This window comes from Crinia signifera, chromosome 7 (genome assembly GCF_055691185.1).
Source record: "Crinia signifera chromosome 7, ASM5569118v1, whole genome shotgun sequence".
In the NCBI taxonomy this organism is placed as follows: domain Eukaryota; kingdom Metazoa; phylum Chordata; class Amphibia; order Anura; family Myobatrachidae; genus Crinia; species Crinia signifera.
This window is the reverse complement of record NC_139223.1, coordinates 37,902,679-37,922,458: the sequence shown is the minus strand read 5'-3', so window position 1 is coordinate 37,922,458 and position 19,780 is coordinate 37,902,679. Positions and strand designations below refer to the sequence as shown.

Here is a 19,780-nt window from a genome sequence, read left to right as displayed (position 1 = left end):
ACATGAGCCAGTGCTGCTGTGGAAGGCTGGAAGATGCCTTGTGCAGCAGCACCGGCTTATGTCAGTGTCAGTAAACGGCTGGAGCTACATGTCTCCCGACAAGCTGTCCCCAGGCATATAAATTCCCTCTGGCAAAGAGGAATTCCCGGGGACGCCCTGTGCTGCCAATCACTAGTGCAGTGGCCACCTGGAAGCCAATCACTAGTGGCTTGTATTAATTCAAAAGCCGCATGTCCTCCTGCCGCCCACGCCATGCTGCGTAAGTCCAGTGCCTGTCTGCTGCTGAGAAGGGGACAGGATGTTACTGACAGCCACTTGCAGTAGAAGAGGTGAGTGGGCTGTCTACACGGCAGGGGACTGGATGTGGCTGCTCAACTCAGAGCAGCCTGTCAGCTATTCCAGCCGCATCCAGTCCCCCGCAGTGCAGACACACTGCTCAACTACTCTGGTGAGCGATGTATCAGCTTTTCCAGCCCCCTGGGCAATGAGCGTAAACTGCCCCATGGCAACCCCCCCCCCCGATCCACATGTGTCATGCTGGGGGAAGGAGAGAGGAGGCTTTATTCCATTGGGACCCAGAAAAGGTTGGGTAGGAATCCAATTGTGATAGGCATTGCGATGTGTGTTATAATATGTAGTGGGCATTATGGTGTGTGGCATAATATGTAATGGGCATTACAGTGTGTTGCATAATGTCTTAATGGGCATTACAGCATGTGGCATAATGTCTTAATGGGCATTACAGTATGTGGTATAATGTGTAGTAGGCATTACGGTGTGTGGCATAATGTGTAGTAGCTATCAGTTCAGAAGTGATACTGTCTGCGCTGGGGGCAGCCATTATATGGAACTTGCCACCAATACGCCCACCATCCATCCCTGCTCCACACAACTACTAGTGCTTGAGGGGGTGGGGGCCCCCAGAAAGATCAGTGTATGGGGCCCCAAGATTTCTGTTGCCGGCCCTGTCTATAAGGTATCGCCAGCAATTCCCTCAGAAGTGCTGGCCCAGAAGTGCGCTCCATGCACTTTAAAAGGAAAGGAAATAGCATATTCAAAATCATCCATCCCTTTGCACCCTGTGACATAGGCGCCGAAACCGTGAGTGCTCCGGGGCCCGAGCACCCTCGGAAAATGAGGAGCACCCACGGCACAGGCCATGGCAGCGGAGTCCCAGCAGCGAATATGCCGTCAGTAGCCGGGGTCCCTGCGGCGGATGAGAACTATTAGTGTTATTAATACCGCTGCTAGTTCCCATCTTCCGCAGAGACCCTGCTGCTGACACCATATCCGCTACTGGGACCCCACTGTGGCGCTGCCGCTGCCAGGATCCCCAACGCGATGAGGTGAGTCCGGTGTGGGTGGTAGTCTGGGGGGGGGGGGGGGGGGGGAGAGCACCCGCCGGAAAAATTAAATCGGCCCGCCTGCCGTGTGACCACTGTTGGCAGAGTATGTAGCAGTGCTAGTGGTGTGGTTAGACGACACACTTTTGAAGCTTCACCAGGAATATGGTTTATACTGTATGTAGTGAGCACAAAGTCAACAGTCATTAAGGGTAAACATTGATATATGCAGTATATAGCAGATATACAACAGGCAGGTGTATACAGGTGTATGGTGCTGGTACTTATCGTATACTGTGGCAGCAGATGAAATAATGGATGCAGGTCTATCTATGGCACTAGAAGAAGTCTGCACAGCCGTGCAAACTTAGTGCTGGTCTGTAATGGCGAATGCGGGGTTAATGCTGCTGCATATACTGGAACGCTGAGCAGTAATTGACAGCTCCTCTCACCAGCGACATGTTATACAGCTAGCGCTCAGGACACGCTGATAAGCTATAATAGCGCAGTCCTGTCAGCTTGTTTATCTCACACTAGCGCAGGATCACCGTCACCTCACAGAGGGCGCGCTGTCACATCTATCTCTGTAGACAGGAGGGGCGCGGACAGTCACAGCTGCAAAAGGCAGGCTGGCCACTGAGAGGCTGAGTGCACTGTCACTCAAGAGTGCAACAGCGCACGAGGACGCTGGGGCTGCCTATTACCAGGAACGGCAAGCGCAACGGGCCAAACAGCCCACCGGCTGTGAGGACAGGTGTAGAGAGCACCATATTAACAAACACCCCATTACACGGCAGCTGCAGCAAATAAAAGCTCTCCATTACACCTCTACACTTTAATTACAATTTTTTTTATATTATAAATACAAGTGACATAAATAGTAAAGTGTGACACCTTAACTTCCTTGCATATACTTTTTAATTAAAACATAGAAATATCTCCACATACTGTATAAACCAAGTCAAACATATTTTATACTCCTGGCTCACAAAATACTCAAATGCCCGTACAGGTAAGGACAATGCCAATCCCGGGGCATTTTCCAATCCGGGATTGAAAAATGCTCAATCCCAGGATCGGCCTCCATGATAAAAAGAAAACACCGCCCCCCCAAACTGCACATCACTAAAAGGCGCAGTAATCCCCCACCATTTCTCCCTATCCCCCCTTCCCTGCAATGTCACTTACACAGAGGTGGTGACAGGCAGTAGCAGGACCACTGAACAAAAAGACTGACCTAGGTCAATCTATTAGAGCGCCTCTATATGGGTATGATTCCTTATGGAGCAGCCGATTCAGGGGGTGGTCAATTCCCCAGGTAAACAATAGGAAACAACAAGACAAAATGAATCGGCGCTCAGAAAGATACAATTTCAAGTGCTTGCATCAATTTTAAAATATTTAATGAAAAATATACATAATTACTTTTTCATAAAATAAACAGTAAAAGACACATAGGCAATCAATTAATAACAATGGACCTATTATGGAGGGTTTTGGTATAGTCACCAATATTAGTTGATATGACCTGCACTGATCCAGGGGCTTGTGTCCATATGATGTTATGGGAACGTCCATGTGGGTATGGCCGTTTGCAAATTGATGCGTCCTGTATGTTGCCTTGGAAGTCCACCTGTTGGCAATAGATTTTGTAATAGCCAGCCCGGGGTATCCTTAGATTGAAATGGCGTTCAGGATAGGTAGGCCTCTCATGGTTCCAGTATAGCTAATGCTTTGGACAGGATCAGATGAAGTAGTACAGCAGGTGGTCAACCAATCTTCAGGGTGAATCCCTCTCTCCAAGTGTGGTCCAATAAACACCAACGCGTTTCGCTGTGTTGGCCCACAGCTTTATCAAGGTGTATTGTGTCCAGCAGGAACCTTACTTATATACCCTACTTCCTGACCCTCTCCTTCACCATGCTTCAAAATGATCTTGCAATTCTAGATGAGTGGGCAAAAAAATGGAAGATGAGGTTCAATGTGGACAAATGTAAGGTTATGCACCTTGGGAGACATAACCAGTGTGCTAGTTATAACCTTAGTGGAGAGGAACTGGGTAATTCCATACTTGAAAAGGATATAGGAGTCCAAATAGACAGCAAACTAGGATGAAGTGCCCATTGTAATGTAGCTACAAAAAAGGCCAACAAAATTCTGGCATGTATTAAGAGGGGAATGGAAACTAGGGACTCATGGGTAATTATGCCACTATATAAAGCATTGGTGAGACCTCACCTAGAGTACGGAGTACAGTTCTGGGCCCCACACTATAAAAAGGACATCATAGAATTAGAAAAAGTCCAAAGGCGAGCAACAAAGCTTATTAGGGGAATGGAGAATTTAAGCTACGGGGAGAGATTAAGCAATTTGGGACTATTTACATTAGAAAAGAGACGTTTAAGGGGGGACATGCTCAACATGTACAAGTATATCAAGGGCCAATATAAGGAACTGTCACACACCCTCTTTTCTACTAGAAAGGAATCTAGGACGCGAGGGCATGAGTATAGATTAGAAGAAAAAAGATTTCATTCAGCTAGTAGAAAGAATTTCTTTACTGTCAGAACAGTCAAACTCTGGAACTCTCTTCCCAGAGAGGTGGTAACGGCTGGCTCATTAAATGCGTTCAAGGCAAAGTTGGACAAACATTTACTGGAGAAAAACATCCATGGGTACAAATAAGAAATATAAATTGTCTGTAAAATACCAGAACCTACCAAATCAGCAATGGATATCTATACCAGGTTGAACTAGATGGACGCAAGTCTTTTTTCGGCCTTACCTACTATGTAATCTCGGGATTGGAAAACTCAATCCTGGGATTCAAATCCCGCCCTTTTTAGGCCAAAATCCAAGGATCCCGCCAATCCTGATCCCGGGATTGGCCTCCCTAGACATAACTTACTGTATAATACAATCACATAGCATGCATGTAATTACAGATATTATTGCGGAGAATTTAGCGCGGGCTACTTTAGTTTTATACTGCCGTTTAGTTTGCGTGCCTGAAATCCCGGTCTGTGCATGACAGTACTATGAAATACCTTCCTGAATTATTTTGTCCTTGTTCTCTTAAGTATTAAAATTGCATTTCTATTTTACACATTAATACCCCTTGCAGACAGAAAAGAAAATACCGGCAAATACACAACATTTCAAATGCCGTGTCATTTTGCAGAGAACAGCCTGACCCCCCTTCACACAGAAGAACAAATTACCGGGTTGAAAATGTCTACATGGCAATTTGCTGAATAACACGGGTATTTCTTCTGTGTCAAAGGGTCAACCCGGGTCATAAATCCCGTGTCCTCCACCCTGGTCAATTCCAGGGTCGGAGACACGGAATTTACTACACGGTTGTGTCCTTTCACACAGAAAAAGGACCCGTGTTTTCACAAAATTACCGGCTAGAACTGCTTCACCCGTTAATTTGGGTTTTTTTTGTCTGAAAGAGGTTTTATAAAATGTGGAGCGCTAAAAAATTGGATTATTCGGTTAATTTATGAAAAATAATATACACTATTAAAAATTAGGTTCAATAAGTATGGTTTAAAGAACATATACAACAATAGAAGATACTGTAGTACATAATACAATTGATACTGTTAAAATTATGGGTATTATACTTATTGGTGTGGAGTCCCGTTTGTAGTCCTTATGGAGACTTTTGGAGATATTATTTTCCTTGGATTAGACCAGGAGTCTTCAACCTTTAAGACAGTGTGGGCCACATTAAAAAATTCAACGAAGCCCAAGGGCCACTAAGCTCTACTGTGGTATTTAGCACAGCTCTTAATAGATAGACAGCACAGCCCCCGCATAGATAGTTGGCACAGCTGCCCATACACATAAACCCTGCCCCCAATATATAGTCAGCACCAGGGTTATTTCTAAACAATTAGGGTCTCAGTGCGAACAGAATAAAAATGCAACCCCCCCATACACAATCTGGTATAGAAGAAATTGCGCGCGCTGTAGGCGCATGCTCCCAAAAAGGGGTGTGGCCTAATTATAAGGGGCGTGGGCTAATTATAAGAGTGTGAACTAGCAGGAAAACAATTACCTGACACCTCACTTTTGCAACCTGCATGACCAGACATTGGTTACTGCAGGAATGGTTGTTGTCCTTCCACACTTAAGTTGGCTGTCTAAAGGCCACACAGTGACATCTAAACATGAAGGCCCATTACACCGTGATGCCCATTGCACATTATGCCACACACCGTCATGCCCATTGCACATTATGCCACACGCCGTGAAGCCCATTGCACATTATGCCTCACACCGTGATGCCCATTGCACCTTGCACTATAAGGCCCCCAATACTCCTGCTTATGCATATGATGCCCCCAGTAGTGTCCCTCATAAAATGCTGCCAGTAGTGTCCCTCACAAAATGCCACCAGTAGTGTCCCTCACAAAATGCCACCAGTAGTGTCCCTCACAAAATGCCCTAGTATTGCCCTCCATAGTCAGCACTGCATTGCACTGCCAGCCCCCCCTCCCCCATAGTCAGCACCCTCCCAATACACAGGGCCACATTGCACTGACAGCTCCCCCTCCATCATAGTCAGCACCGTCCCCATAGTCAGCACCACATTTCAGAACAGCCACCCCCCACCACCCCATGTTCAGCACAGCATTGCAAAAGGCAGCCAGCTCACCTCCCCCCCCCCCCCCCCACTCAGCAAAGAAAAACATTGCAGAGAGCCCACCCACCTCCAGGTCAGCACCTCGTTAGCGAGCTGGCTTCACCCTTACCTAAGACACCTGCTTTAATCTTGGTGTCCCTGGCAGAGGTCTCAGTCAGAGGGCTGCTGCTGGCGGCAGCAGCAGCTGTCTTCACTTGAAAGGAGCAGGCAGGGACAGGTGCGCGGCGTCAGAGGCTGGCGGCAGTTGTCACTCCCGACTGTCTTCTCTGAAAGGACGCGGGCAGGACGGGTGCACGGCGCCGCCATCAGGAAATACATATCTGCGCACCGTCCCGCCCGCCCCAGACAGCACATCCACCTCCGCTGCGTCCCACTGCTAAGGGACTAGCGCGGAAGGTTTTTATTTTAATTTTTTTTAAGCATCTTTTTTTTCTTTTTCTTTTAAACAGCATTAACGAGTGGGGCAGTAAAAACAACTCGGGTTGAAGACCCCTGGATTAGACCATCTTGAAGCTGAGTAAAAAGGGGATCCATAAATCTTGCCAGATATTATTGAATACCGTTGGAAGATATCTGCAGGTCCCGATTGAATTGGGGGTGTCCTCAACAATAATGCGAAATTGTAATCCACAGAATGCAGGTGGTGGTATCCCAAAGGTAGTTTGGATAAGAATGGAGCTTCTTTCAGCTATTTTTTCCCAAGGACATAAAATGCAATGGCAGTCTCCAAACTGGGAAGTCCAATAGTAAACAAAAGTGCCCAAATAGAGTAAAATCAGCAGGTTCTCCCTGACATGTTTCGCTGTCCAGCTGACAGGTTTCTCAAAGGTGTATGTCATGTGGGGTCTGGATTTTTATACTATTAGACAGGAAGTATGCTTAACATGATTAGCATATAAATTAACTGAATTAATCCAATTGAGGCAAATAGAAACCTATAACAGTGAAAAATAATCCTATAAAACTATATGTAAAGGAGGCGGACCTTTGTATAAATAGATAATAAATTTACCAGTGTTTATCTTAGAGGGAGTAGTGTAAATAAGGAGAACGCTGGTCACTGCGTCCCATTTACGGTTATAGGGGTTTGACGCCCCCTAGTTAGGAGCAGCATGGCAACACACCCTATTAGGCGCCCGTTTACTCTTGGCCAGCACGCCATCAGTTTTTTTTTAAAGGGTTATTATGCAATTTTTGTATTTTTATGTATTTAGGGAGACATTGGGGCTTATAGTGTATGGGTGCTACATGGCATTGACCTCACCTCCACTTCTCATAATAGGCCCTCCAACATTGTCATTACCAGGCCCATTAGGTCCTTAAACCGTATATTAATTCTCAATTTGGGGTCTTTTCCTGTGATTGCGGCAATCAAGAGCCCAAATTGCAGGTGAATGACAGCAGGTCTGATGCAATGCACATGGCACTGGAGCCTGCCAGTTTCACCGGCTGCAGAAGCAATCTCTTGGATTGCCCGTCAGGCCACTGGGGCAGGGACTGATGTAAATGTTCAAATATTCCCTGTAAAGCGCTGAGGAATATGTGTGCGCTATATAAATAACTGGTAGTAATAATAATCCATCTCTTCTCATAAAGGCCCTTATTCTGATCGATGCGGTTTTTCCCGCTTGCGTACGGGCCGCCGATGTTTATCTTCTGCGCATGTGCAGAGGTCACTCTGCGCATGTGCAGACGATTTCGCCGCAAGGATTCTCTATACGCCGCACAGGGGGCGTAGAGGGGCGTGAGGGGCTACTTCTCCTCATTACCCTATGCATACGCCCCGCGTTTCATGGGCGTTCCCATGCAAACGCGGGGCGTATGCATGGTAATGAGGCCGTGACGCGTGGGTACGGGGCGGGCAGCTGACATCGCCGGATGTCAGCTGCCCGCCCCCATACAAGATTTCACACGGACAAGTGTCCGTGTGGTCTTGTGTTGCGGGACCTGGTGGAGCGTGCGGCCCTGCATTCGATGTTCGGCGACCATCGAATGCAGGGGCTGCTCCCACCATGGAGGAGGCGTATCCCCGTCCAATTTCATGCGGATCGCCACATATCCGCGTACGGACGGCAGGTGGCGATCCGTATGGAAGGCGGGGATTCGCCTGCACGGTCGGAGCCGCATATGCGGCTCCGGCCGCACCAACCAGAATAAGGGCCATACAGTGCAATTGATTTATGATCTAAAAAGCCATGGTAGCTGCAGATTTAAGGCATATTTATTAAAACCACTGGCGCTCACTGTTGGTACAATTTGCAGAAGTTTTAAACTATAGTTTAACCTGATTCCAGGAATAATAAAGATGATCTCGATTACAGAGATAAAGGTTCATACAAACGGTGAGATATTGGCTATGGCCAATGTAAATTTCCTTGAACTGCTGCGATTATGAATATACTTACTTGCGATTTTTACTACGGGACCAATTCTGGATCACACGCAGGCACAAATTCAGTCCTGCCCCGATTGTCAAGGTTTGCACATGCGCATGCACATGGGGCAGGTATTCGGCAGGGCAGCCACTCCGGAGCTAACCAGAATCAGGCCCAATTTGCGATTTTGGTTATGGCCAGTGGCGTAACTAAAAGTTTAGTGCCCCCCCGCTGAAAAGTTTAGTGCCCCCCACAGTTAACCCACCCACACACAGTAAAGTCACCCCACCCCACCATCCCACCCCCTGCCTCCACCTGGTATCTGCGTGTTGAATGAAGCCATGGTACGTCAAACCACAGGACACGACCTGCAATTCTTCTTGGGCTGGCTCGTGGTCTACCCCTCTTATTTGGCACAGCAGACACTCTCGTTGTGTTCTGTAACACTGCCGGTGGACCTCCTCTTGTATGTCTTCTTGCGGTCTGTGGGCATACATTGACTTGGTAGTTGTCCTGACCTTCATGGGAGATTCCGCTGCTGTCTGTGCCTTTGCGTTTAATATGATTCTCCCCAATATATTGGTAACTAAACTGCGTAGCCTATGCTTTTCCGTCATGCTATGTAATTGGATTTTAGATTTCTTGATAAATAGGCCTCAACAAATAAAACTTGGAGGTCTTGTATCCCCAGTCCTGAGGATTAGTACAGGCACCCCTCAAGGCTGTGTATTGAGTCCACTTTTATTTTCTTTATTTACTCATGATTGTTGTCCGCAGGCGGACACAAACCTTATGATTAAGTTTGCTGATGATACCATGGTTGTAGGACTTATTACGGATGGGGAGGAGAAGGCTTACAGAGATGAAGTTAGTACCTTAGTGAACTGGGGTAGAAAAAATAACCTACTTTTAAACTTGACCAAAACTAAAGAAATTATCATTGATTTTAGAAGACGTGGGAAGTCTGAGATAGAGCCTCTATTTATTGACAACTTGGAGGTAGAGAGGGTGACGGAATTTAAGTTATATGGGGTCATTATTTCACACGACTTAAGTTGGTCTTCTAATATCACAGTAATGGCTAAGAAGGCTCAGCAACGCTTATTTTAAAAAAAAAAAATTTGAGAAAGCTTAGAGCAGCCAAATTTTCCCAGGAGAATCTGACCAGGTTTTATAAATGTGTTATTGAAAGCATCCTGTCATATTGTATTGTAGTGCGGTTCGGAAATAGCACAAAAAAAGATCTTAAGAGATTAGATTGTGTGATACACACTGCAGCGGCCATTATTGGCTGTGACTTGTCTTTCATAGAGGACACTTTTATTAGTAATTGTAGGCGAAAAAGGAATAGTATCATGCAGGATTGCCACCACCCTTACAATCATATTTTCTCTTTCTTACCATCAAATAAATGGTTAATGTGCATTAAGTCTAGAACCTCACGTTTGAAAAATAGCTTTTTCCCAGCTGCAGTTACCGATTTTAACCAAAATTGTTCATTTGCATTTTTCTGTGTCTAAGAATATAATTTCGTTGTTTTACAAGTTCTCTGTTGTTTTACAATGACAATAAAATATAATCTTATCTTCTGCCACATTCACGTCGCTGTCTTTCCTGTTCATTCTCCGCCCATTCCTGATGCATTTTTCCCGGAGTATCTTCGTCATTTCCTTTACTACTCCAACGACGGCCCAGATAGAGTCCTGAATGGCTTGGGCTTGTTGAACGGCAGTTCCTTGAATGTTCTGGGGTTCTTCATACTACGGTCACCACATCTTGCCATTCATAGGGGTCTTTTGCAATCCTGTTTGTGACGCCAAGTGTGACAGGGCCCCTGCAACGGTGTGGTGCAATGGCGTACCTGGATCTGGTCTTCACGGCTTCGGACCTCTTCTCTGGAAGAACCTGTGGCAGGGAATGGCACTACCCAAGGAGGACCCACAGAAGTGACACTACTACAATTAGCAGCAATCAGGAGAGAGAGGCAAATCTGCACACTGGCTTATTTCCTCCCCTAATATTTGGTGGTATTCCACCTTATTTTCGATGGTGGGGGTGCTGTCTCAACAACGATGTACATCGTATGCTTTTATACACATGAGATGATTTTGCTACTGTAATTTTTGTATTATTCATACATTGTAGCTTTTGGTTCTCACTGAGTAAGCCTGATAATTAACAGGGCTTCTATTCAGTGGCAGGGATGATGCTTAGGGCTATTTCACGCACTGTGTCCCTCTGCCAATCTGAACTCTGGTTAATACTGGTACATTGTAGCTATTCTCAGTGAGTTAACTTGATGGATGACAGGACTTTTATTCAGTGGCTTTGGTGATTCTCCAGTGCTGTTTGTCGCACTGTGTCACTCTGCCCAACTGAATTTTCCAATATGTCAGGCAATTTCTATTTTGTGCCCTTGGTTCTAAGTCAGGTCATTAACAATTACTCGCCAGTTATAGGCAATCTAGTTCTATCAGGTCTACAATAGCATTTTCATCTCAAACACATTTCAATAATTTCTAGGCATATTGCAACATAGTATCGGCAGTAACGTGGGCCCTGGTGGTCCGACATGTGTTTCTTCCTGTCTAAGCAGGCTTTATCAAGGCTACGCCGATGGTCTCCCTGCTGTCATATTTATTCACTGTGTCCTCCAATGGGGAAGCCCCTTCTGGTTATGGGTGCTATTTGCGCCTATCAGGCGCTAGTACTGGCTTGTCTCGTCATGAGAATACTTCCGACTTCAGTGCGGCGTACTGTATCTCATCACGTGGGTTGCGTCTGACGTCATGCGCATACCCCGTGATTCTATCCAGTCAATCCCCGCTGGTTTTGGCCAATCCCGGAAGTCTTGTGCATTAATTCAGGGTTGTGGAGCGCCCTGTACTCTGTATACTGTATACTATATTTATTCTCAAAAAAGGTTTTCAGATTACTATTTAACTTGTATTAGTACTCTGTATATTTATGCCTTTTCATGTATGTCTGTTGGTCATTTGTGTCCCTTATTTTTGGTAGGATGGGTTGTCCTGAGGTTCAATTTTATTCCCTTATGTTTATTGATAATGCTCATTCGGGAGTATCCCCGGAAGCTGTATAATTAGTTTCTGCGTTTTGCATACCGATTGCATTTGTGATTTATTTAATTATGATTCTGTTGCGACATTCTTTCTGTTGTCTTATTTATTTTGTTGTGATTATTCGTGGGTAAATTAATTTTTAAGGATGTTCAGGCTAGGGCTATGCCCATTCCGGTGTGTTTTTTAGGGATCTGCTTTACTGTAATATTATCATGATTTCGTAGGGTATGATTGTATAGATAGACAGGGCTGTTGCTAGGCACCGGCGCGCCCCAGGCGGGGAGGAGGGGGGGCGCCCCGGCGCTCAGTCACTTACCCACTCCAGGGGGGCCGTCTGCCGGGTCCAGTGATGCGGCGCACAGCGCCGTGACATGCAGTACGATGTGGCTCTGGCAGCCGCGCCTCTCTCCACAGAGAGGAAAGGGGGGGTCCAGCACGTGACATTCCAGGGGGGGGGGGCTTGCCATGCGATGCGGCGCTGGCTGCAGTGATTCTCCCCAGGGAGGGGAGGGGGATGTCCGGTGCCGTGATGTCCGGGGGGGGGGGGGGCTTGGTGGGTGATGCGGGTCGCCGCGATGCTCTCCAGGTATGGGGGAGGGGGCGGCGATGTGGAAGGGGGGGACCAGCTCCAAACTGCCGCCCTCCAGCGGCCGGCACCCTAGGCAAATGCCTAAGGCTGCCTAGTGGTGGCGCCGGCCCTGTAGATAGATATACTGTTGTCAATTGGTTTCAAGATACAGCATTTTCCTAGATTATATTTCTGTGGGCATGTATAAGTTTGTAGAGGATTTATTAGAGAGAGTTTTGGGGAAGATGATTTAAAGTGAAATTTACATCATTATAATTTGGGTGTGCAGGTGAATTGTGATGTGGTGATAATAAACCAAAAAAAAGGGGGGGGGGATGATGGCAATGTGCTGATGGCAATGTGAGAATGGGCTGGTTATTTGTGATAATTGTTTGCACATGTTAAAAGGACTATTTTTTTACAACTTTTACTAGAATACGCCTGGTATACTGTACGTTCATATTTGGAACACGCCTTGATAGTAAATTTCAAAATTACAATGGAGTAATGTAAAATTCAAGGCGTATTCTTTCGATGGCATATACATTCGTAAAAACTAATACGAATGTGCCATGAATACGAATACGGTTTGACATGTTTTCGGTATAGTAAATGTTAAAAATACAAATACGCCTATTTACGTTAGTAAATTTCCCCCTAAGGGCCAGATGTACTTAGCTTGAAAAGTGATACAATGAAAAGTGATAAACCACCAGCCAATCAGCTCCTAACTGCCATGTCACAGGTTGTGTTTGAAAAATGAAAAGTAGGAGCTGATTGGTTGGTGGTTTATCACTCTCCATTTTATCACTTTTCATGGTTTAGTATATATATATACTGTCTGTTTAAACAATGTGGTCACAAGCCATAGGGCACCCCAAAACTAGGAAAGGTGAGTGCCGATGTTTAGTGTATATATTGTTTATTAGATTAATTATTTTAATTAGTCTTATTGTGGTCACATTCTCTCATGCACCCTGTTTTAACCCATAATGCATAGCTTATGTTAACCAGTTCCCTAGATGATTATTGACAGGTGTGTTGGTAACTGCTCACCTATAAAAGCACAGTCTGCTGTGAGCTTCAGACCAGAGAGCATGCCATGATTCAAACATTGATGTGATAGCTATGTGTATTGTAGCCATATTGAGCGATAGTGCTAGGACCTGCAGAAAGGTGGGGTCCCTTGACGGGGGCTGCAGGCTTAAATGCATTGATCAATTCATGAACCAAATCTCCACTATTTATTATCTGTTAATTTAGTGTGTGCAGAGCCCCTCCAATGTCTGTTTAAACAATGTGGTCACAAGCCATAGGGCACCCCAAAACTAGGAAAGGTGAGTGCCGATGTTTAGTGTATATATTGTATATATATATATATATATATATATATATATATATATATATATATATAACAAAACATCTCTATATTTTTGAAACACCATTGTTCTTTGGAAAATGGAAAAAATACATAAAAAGATGAGGCCAAATGACAGTCAGGGCACCCAAAAAGAGTCCTTTGCTGCAGACATATTTGAGAACAATTTATAAATGACTCAATACACTTAGCAGAATGTAAAAGCAATCTGAATAATGTTGTTTTATTTTAACAGGGGGATTAGTCTGTTCACCAACGCATGATGGTACGACACTTGCGGATTTCATTTGTCATCGTCATGACCATATCCGTAACAAGCTTATTGTGGCAGAGAAAATCACTCAAGGTGAGATATGACCTTTAATGTGACCTTTGTTTGGAGGACAGAAATGTCGCCATGTGGTAATGACTGTTGTTTTATCTCAGGAGCGTAGTGCCTGGGCTCCTGCTCCCAAAGGGGGCACCTCTCCTCCCCGTGCGAGTTTGAATCAGTTAATTGAAAGCAGTTGGCTGACTCCCCTCCTAGCAGGACCATAGACATCACATTCTTTTTATTCTAAACATAATTTTTGCAAGTGTCACACCCCCTGTATTAGAACTCAAGACCTGTTCCACTAGAAGCAGACACCTCACTGATTGAGTCAAAATCTACATATTTACAGTGCAGGAGCAAATAGCTCTATCAGTAAGGTGTGCACCAATATTTATCTTGCCTCCGGGTAACTGGGATTAATTATTTACTGAACAACTTTTATTTTGGATATTATAATGATGTTGTGGCTTTATATTTAAAATGGATTGAAAACTGCTGATTGTGTAAAGAAAAAGTAGGTGACACCCGTCCCATCACCAAGGGTCATGTACAGTCAATTGTCCAGGGATGCCTCCATTCAGTATAGCTACTGTATTATGGAAAACCAAGGGGAGGTGTGTGAGCAGGACGTCCAATCACAAGCTAATGCTGGGTACACACCAGGACGACCAGGGTCCAATCCCATCAATCTAGATCCATTTCTGAACGATTGGATGTAGATTGTGTGGTGATTGGGCCCTTTTCTGTCCTGGTGTGGACCGATACCGATCCGATGCGCGGTCCCGCGGGTCGGTCCGTCATTATTCAGATCGTACCTGCAGCAGGTAGGATCTGAATAACGACCATACTCCCGGGTGCGGGTCGCCATCGGATCGGACCCGCTCAGGGTGCACATCGTGTGCGGGTCGTGCCCCCCCACGTCATCGTGAGCGGGTCGGAAGAAACACTGACGACAGGCTCACATCATGCATTGTGAGGGGGTCGTCCTGGTGTGTACCCCGCCTAAGATTGCAGCTTGTGATTGGTTCTCCCAATCACACCTTTCCCTTGCTGCGTTCTAATGTTTATTTACAAAATTAATTTACAAGTACGGTATTAAAAAACATAAAAAATTCTTGAGGGCATGTACAAGTAATGACATTAAAGTGAATAATGTACATTTCTTTGAAAAGTTAATATCCAGTAAGAATTTGTAACTATAAGTTTTCTTTATACAAAAATGAAAATGGTGCAACAATGTTCCAGGAGTCCTACTGCCCATGCACGAGCCACATTGGGTTTAGAGAGGGATCCTGCCTAAAGACCTACATGGGCTTCCATAGGCAACGTCATCTGAAAATGATTCCTATTTTATATCTATGTAATGCCAATAATATATATATATATGTTAGAAAGGGCATTGGTTTATTAGGTTGGCCAAACTAAGGTCGACATGCATTAGGCTGACTGCTGATGGTCGACACATGTAAAAGGTCGACATGACTGTAGATCAACAGGGTCAATAGGTCGACACGAGCAGTAGCTTGACACAGTCGACATGGATGCCGAAGAAGTGCAGCGTGTCCCCTCGCATGGCTTGTTACACTTGCCATGCTTCGGGATCAGTGCCTTGCTACACTATCATATTCTCCTTCCATGCTGTAATGGATGGTAGGACATGAAGATCCTCCTGTCGACACATGTCAGTTAATAAAAATCGTGAAAACCCCATGTTGACCTTTTGACTGTCGACATTCCCATTGTCGACAAAATGCTTGTGTCGACCTGATAACCCTGTCGACCTAAAGCCATGTCGACATTTTTATGTGTTGACCTAATGCTTGTTGACCATCACCTGTTGACCTTATGTATGTCAACCTTTTGACTGTGACTTAGGGCCAGATGTATCAAGCTTCAAAAGTGATAAAATGGAGAGTGATAAAAAGCCAGCCAATCAGCTCCTACCTGCCATGCTACAGGCTGGGTTTGAAAAATGATAGGTAGGAGCTGATTGGTTGTTTGTTTATCACTCTCTAATTTATAACTTTTGAAGCTTGATACATCTGGCCCTTAGGGACCTTATCCCATTAGAAATCCTACTGTAAGTGTAACTATTGTGCTGTGATTTACAGGATCTTCTGGTGCAATATACAACATACTGTCAGGAGAAGGTAATGAAAGAAACACTCCCAGCTAAAAGTGAGCTTCAAGCAAAAATAGATGCAATATTCGACAAAACTCAAATGCTCATCCCCAGGACTACATTCACTCACTTTAATAAAAGCACAAGCGGGGAGAAAAGTAAGGCTTCCATTGTAAAACCCAGGGAACGGTATTGTGTTGGAGAGGAGTTGGTGGTACAGCTCGATATGTACGATTACTTGGGCAACAGGAAGACCTACGGAGGAGACTTTATAAGGCCAAGATTGTTCTCCGAAGAGATCGGAGCTTCTGTGTCTGGAACGGTGAAAGACTTCAACAATGGGTCATACCATGTCCACTTTCCTTTGTATTGGGCGGGCAAAGTCAAGGTCTCACCTCTTTTATTGCACCCAAGTGAAGGAGTTGCAGCTGTCTGGAGATCGAGACATGCCAGCGATGGTTTTCTTGGCTTTCAGGGGAGATATGAAAAACATGGCGAATATGTCGCAAGTAAATGTGGTTTTAAGCTAGACAAGGAAGAGGGGAAGGAGATTTGTGAGTACCTAGATCCAGTCTACGAGGAGGCCTACTACTGCTACAAGGTTCCAAACTTTACTTGCGAGAGTTTGCTTGAAATGAGCGGTTACCATCTTTCCATACAACATATTACTGCTGCGGAAAAAGAAATGTTTCTAAGGTATCAGTAACATTCAGTACATTCATGATGTGTCTCAAATTGGGTGGCTCCCCATGGTGTTTTTTCAGATGTGTCCACTTATATCTTTGCATGGATTGATGATGTGACTCGCGAGTTTCCAGTGGCCTTTGTACACTCGCACCTGCGATCCATACACCTAATGCCGCCCATACACAGAGCGATAAGCTCTGTGCATTTTGAACTAGATTGCATCGCATCTAGTTCAAAACACATGCAATGCGCTAAAGTACAGGCATTGGATACTTTATGTGCTGAGTGATGTGATGTGCATGAGAGCACGTATCGCATCGCACCTGTTCGTCGCACCATGTAGGGGCGGCATTACACTGTAAAACTGCTGGGGTGAGTATACACACAGCCTCAGACTGGCCCAGGGGGACTGGTGACAACTTTTAATGTCACCGGGCAGTCAGTAGCGGATGATGGACCCGGCGTTTGCAAGATGCTTTTGTTATCGCCTCCTGGTCAGTCAATACTACTACTACTACTGACTACCTGTCCACCGCTTCATGACATCACAGACAGAACCCTTCCCCTCTTAGTCCAACACTGCATACGCACCATTGTGTAGGGATGGCCCTTGTTTCCTTTGCCATTAATGGTTGCCATTGACAATTGTCAACAGTGCAATTGGCCATTGATCGTGTCATACTATGCAATGAATGACCATTAAAGTTTTTACCGATCGATAATCATCCATTTTCCTTGACTAGTTGGCCTGTGGGCCAATCAAATCATGGGGACAGGGCTTCACGGGGTTGGGGATGGAGTTATGCTCCATGTCCCAGACCCTTGGGGAAAAAAAGAAACAAAACTATTTGTTTAAGCTTGACATTGATGTTGGGAAACCATCTGGTTCTCCCCCATCCATGGCAAAACTATTATATACAGTATTGGCCATAAACCAGTGATGTTTTAGAATCATCGATGGTTGATGGCCATCCCTACATTGTGCAGTATAGAATCCTCACAATTCAACCACATTGCAGCAACTTTATATGCGGACACATCTGCATTGCCAGAGATGTGGTCTCCTGCACCATACAGATGGGTCAGGTCCCATCTTTGCAGGGGATGGCGCTGGCGTCGCCAGCCGCCATCCCCCGCCAGCGCCATGGCGATGGTGAGAAGGGGACGCGCGCGCACGAGCGGCGCGCGCGTCCCCTTCCGACGGCGCTTCGATCCGTTCCCCCGGGTCCCCGCCGGCTTGCCGGCGGTAACCCGGGGTCCCCGCCGCCTGCCCGCACCCCCCCTAACCCCCCCTAACCCTGTCCGTCTCCCTGAGGCGGAGACGGACAGGGTTTCCGTCGCGCTAGCGACGGAGACTGAGACGCGCGTGCGCGTGAGACGCACGCGCGTCTCAGTCTCCTCGCTGGCGAGGCTGCTGGCGGGTCGCCAGCGCGTACGTTCTGGCGACCCGCCAGCAAGGATGAAAGCAATAACATACTGTATTTATGAAGTAAATCATTAGACATGTAGGGGGAAATTTACTAATATGAATTCGTAAAAAATAGGTGTATTCGTAGGCAGAAATACACCTATTTTTTACACATTCGTATTTTCGGGATTTACTATCCCAAAAATACGGCAATTCGTATTCCTAAAGATGGCACATTTGTATTTGTATTTACAAATACGAATGTCTACACCATCGATAGGATACGACAGGAATCACCATTCAAAAGAATAGTGGTTCCTGATTTACTAAGCAGCCGTATTGAAAATACGGCTGCTAATTGGCGTGAAACTGCCACGAATATACGGCAGGAAAATACACCTTATTTTCCTGTTGTATTTGGCAGAAGCCTGCACGGATCAGTCAGATCCGTGCAGGCTTTAGTGATTAAAAAATGGTAAAATAAATAAATAAAACAGCGTGGGGGTCCCCCCCCCCCACAGCTGTAACCAGCACCAGGCTGACAGAGCCGGGGCCGGTAATTAAAAATCAGTCTCCACTGACTTATATTTGCATGGCCTAATGAAATCATTAGATGGACGTGACACATCTCACATGGTTGCGAGATTATACGAGCGCGCGGGGGGAGCAGGAGCGGGGATTCGGTGGGGAGTGCCCGCTGGGAGCAAGCTTCACCGCTTACCGAGTCAACCAGAATGAGGGCCCTTGTCACTTTCACAAAATGGAGGCAACAAGCCTCCATTTTGCGAGTCAGAGGTTGTTGCCGCCCCCTCCTTTCCCACAAATTGCAGTCTGCTACTGGGAACAGTGCAACAGTGTGTCTGTTAGTTTATGCATGCAAAATCCGGGCTCCCTTGCACTTGTCATTACTGGCCGCAAACTGCATGAGAGAATATTACACTGTCAAAACATGGAGTAAAGGCAGTATAAACTTAGTCAATGGGTAACTGTAGGGGGATATGGATAGATATAGATATAGCGTCTGGTGGACGGCCGCACTCGGTGGAAATGTGTGAAATAAACAGGCAAGAGACCTAGTTTAACCGACGTTTCAAGCCCTGGCGGACTTTTTATCAAGGTGCAAGAGACAACTTAACAAGCGCAAAAAACAAACCTTTATGCTGGTCTGGACCGTTCCCCGCCCCCCGGGCGTGCGTCCCGGCGTGGCTAACGTGACCTCATCACGGAAGGTCCGCCCGATGGGCCGGCAAAGGCTCACAAACCCCTCCTATTACTTCCACACATTAAACTGTAACAACATGATACAATGCAGTCAAAAGGGTGAACAGGTAAGTACAATGTATATAAAAAGATACATGTATCAAAGTGCAACGTGCAACATATTGGACAATACCACATTACTTAGTGAACATAAAAAAAGTTAAAGATTAAAAATATGGCGCTCATGTACAGCGGTCGACATATAAAGTCGACACCGCAATCTGCCTGTAAGGAACACTTGCAAAAATCCCTACAGGGTATAAGTTTTAAAGGACGCTCGGTCTATACAGGGCCGGATTAACAATGGGCCTGATGGAGCTACAGCTCCAGGCCCACTCTCCAAATAGGCCCATTTTCTAGCTGTGGGCCAGGGCTTTCCAACGAGCCCAGCCCCGCGTCGCTAGCCCCCCGGGAACCGGAGATACCGCCAGGCAAACCTGGAATGTTGTCCCCATAGAATAACATGGGACCAGCTAATTCCGACCTCCACCCGGTTCCAACGGCTGCCAGTTCCCCCTCCAGCATCACAGAAGCTCGAGGTTGATCTCAGTCGAACCTTCAATCTGATACCTGGTCCATATGGGTTCATTGG

At 45.8% G+C, this 19,780-nt stretch overlaps 1 protein-coding gene across 1 annotated transcript in view; it reads left to right on the top strand.

Moving 5' to 3' along the window:
- The first annotated feature begins 15,828 nt into the window (after nucleotides 1-15,828).
- LOC146021168 (NXPE family member 2-like) overlaps nucleotides 15,829-19,780 on the top strand; it is a 58,083-nt gene continuing 54,131 nt past the window's right edge. Inside the window, exon 1 of the mRNA XM_083154968.1 lies at nucleotides 15,829-16,529. Within this exon, the coding sequence (XP_083011094.1) occupies nucleotides 15,865-16,529 (665 nt within the window). The 5' untranslated portion in view covers nucleotides 15,829-15,864. The remainder of the gene's footprint in view (nucleotides 16,530-19,780) is intronic.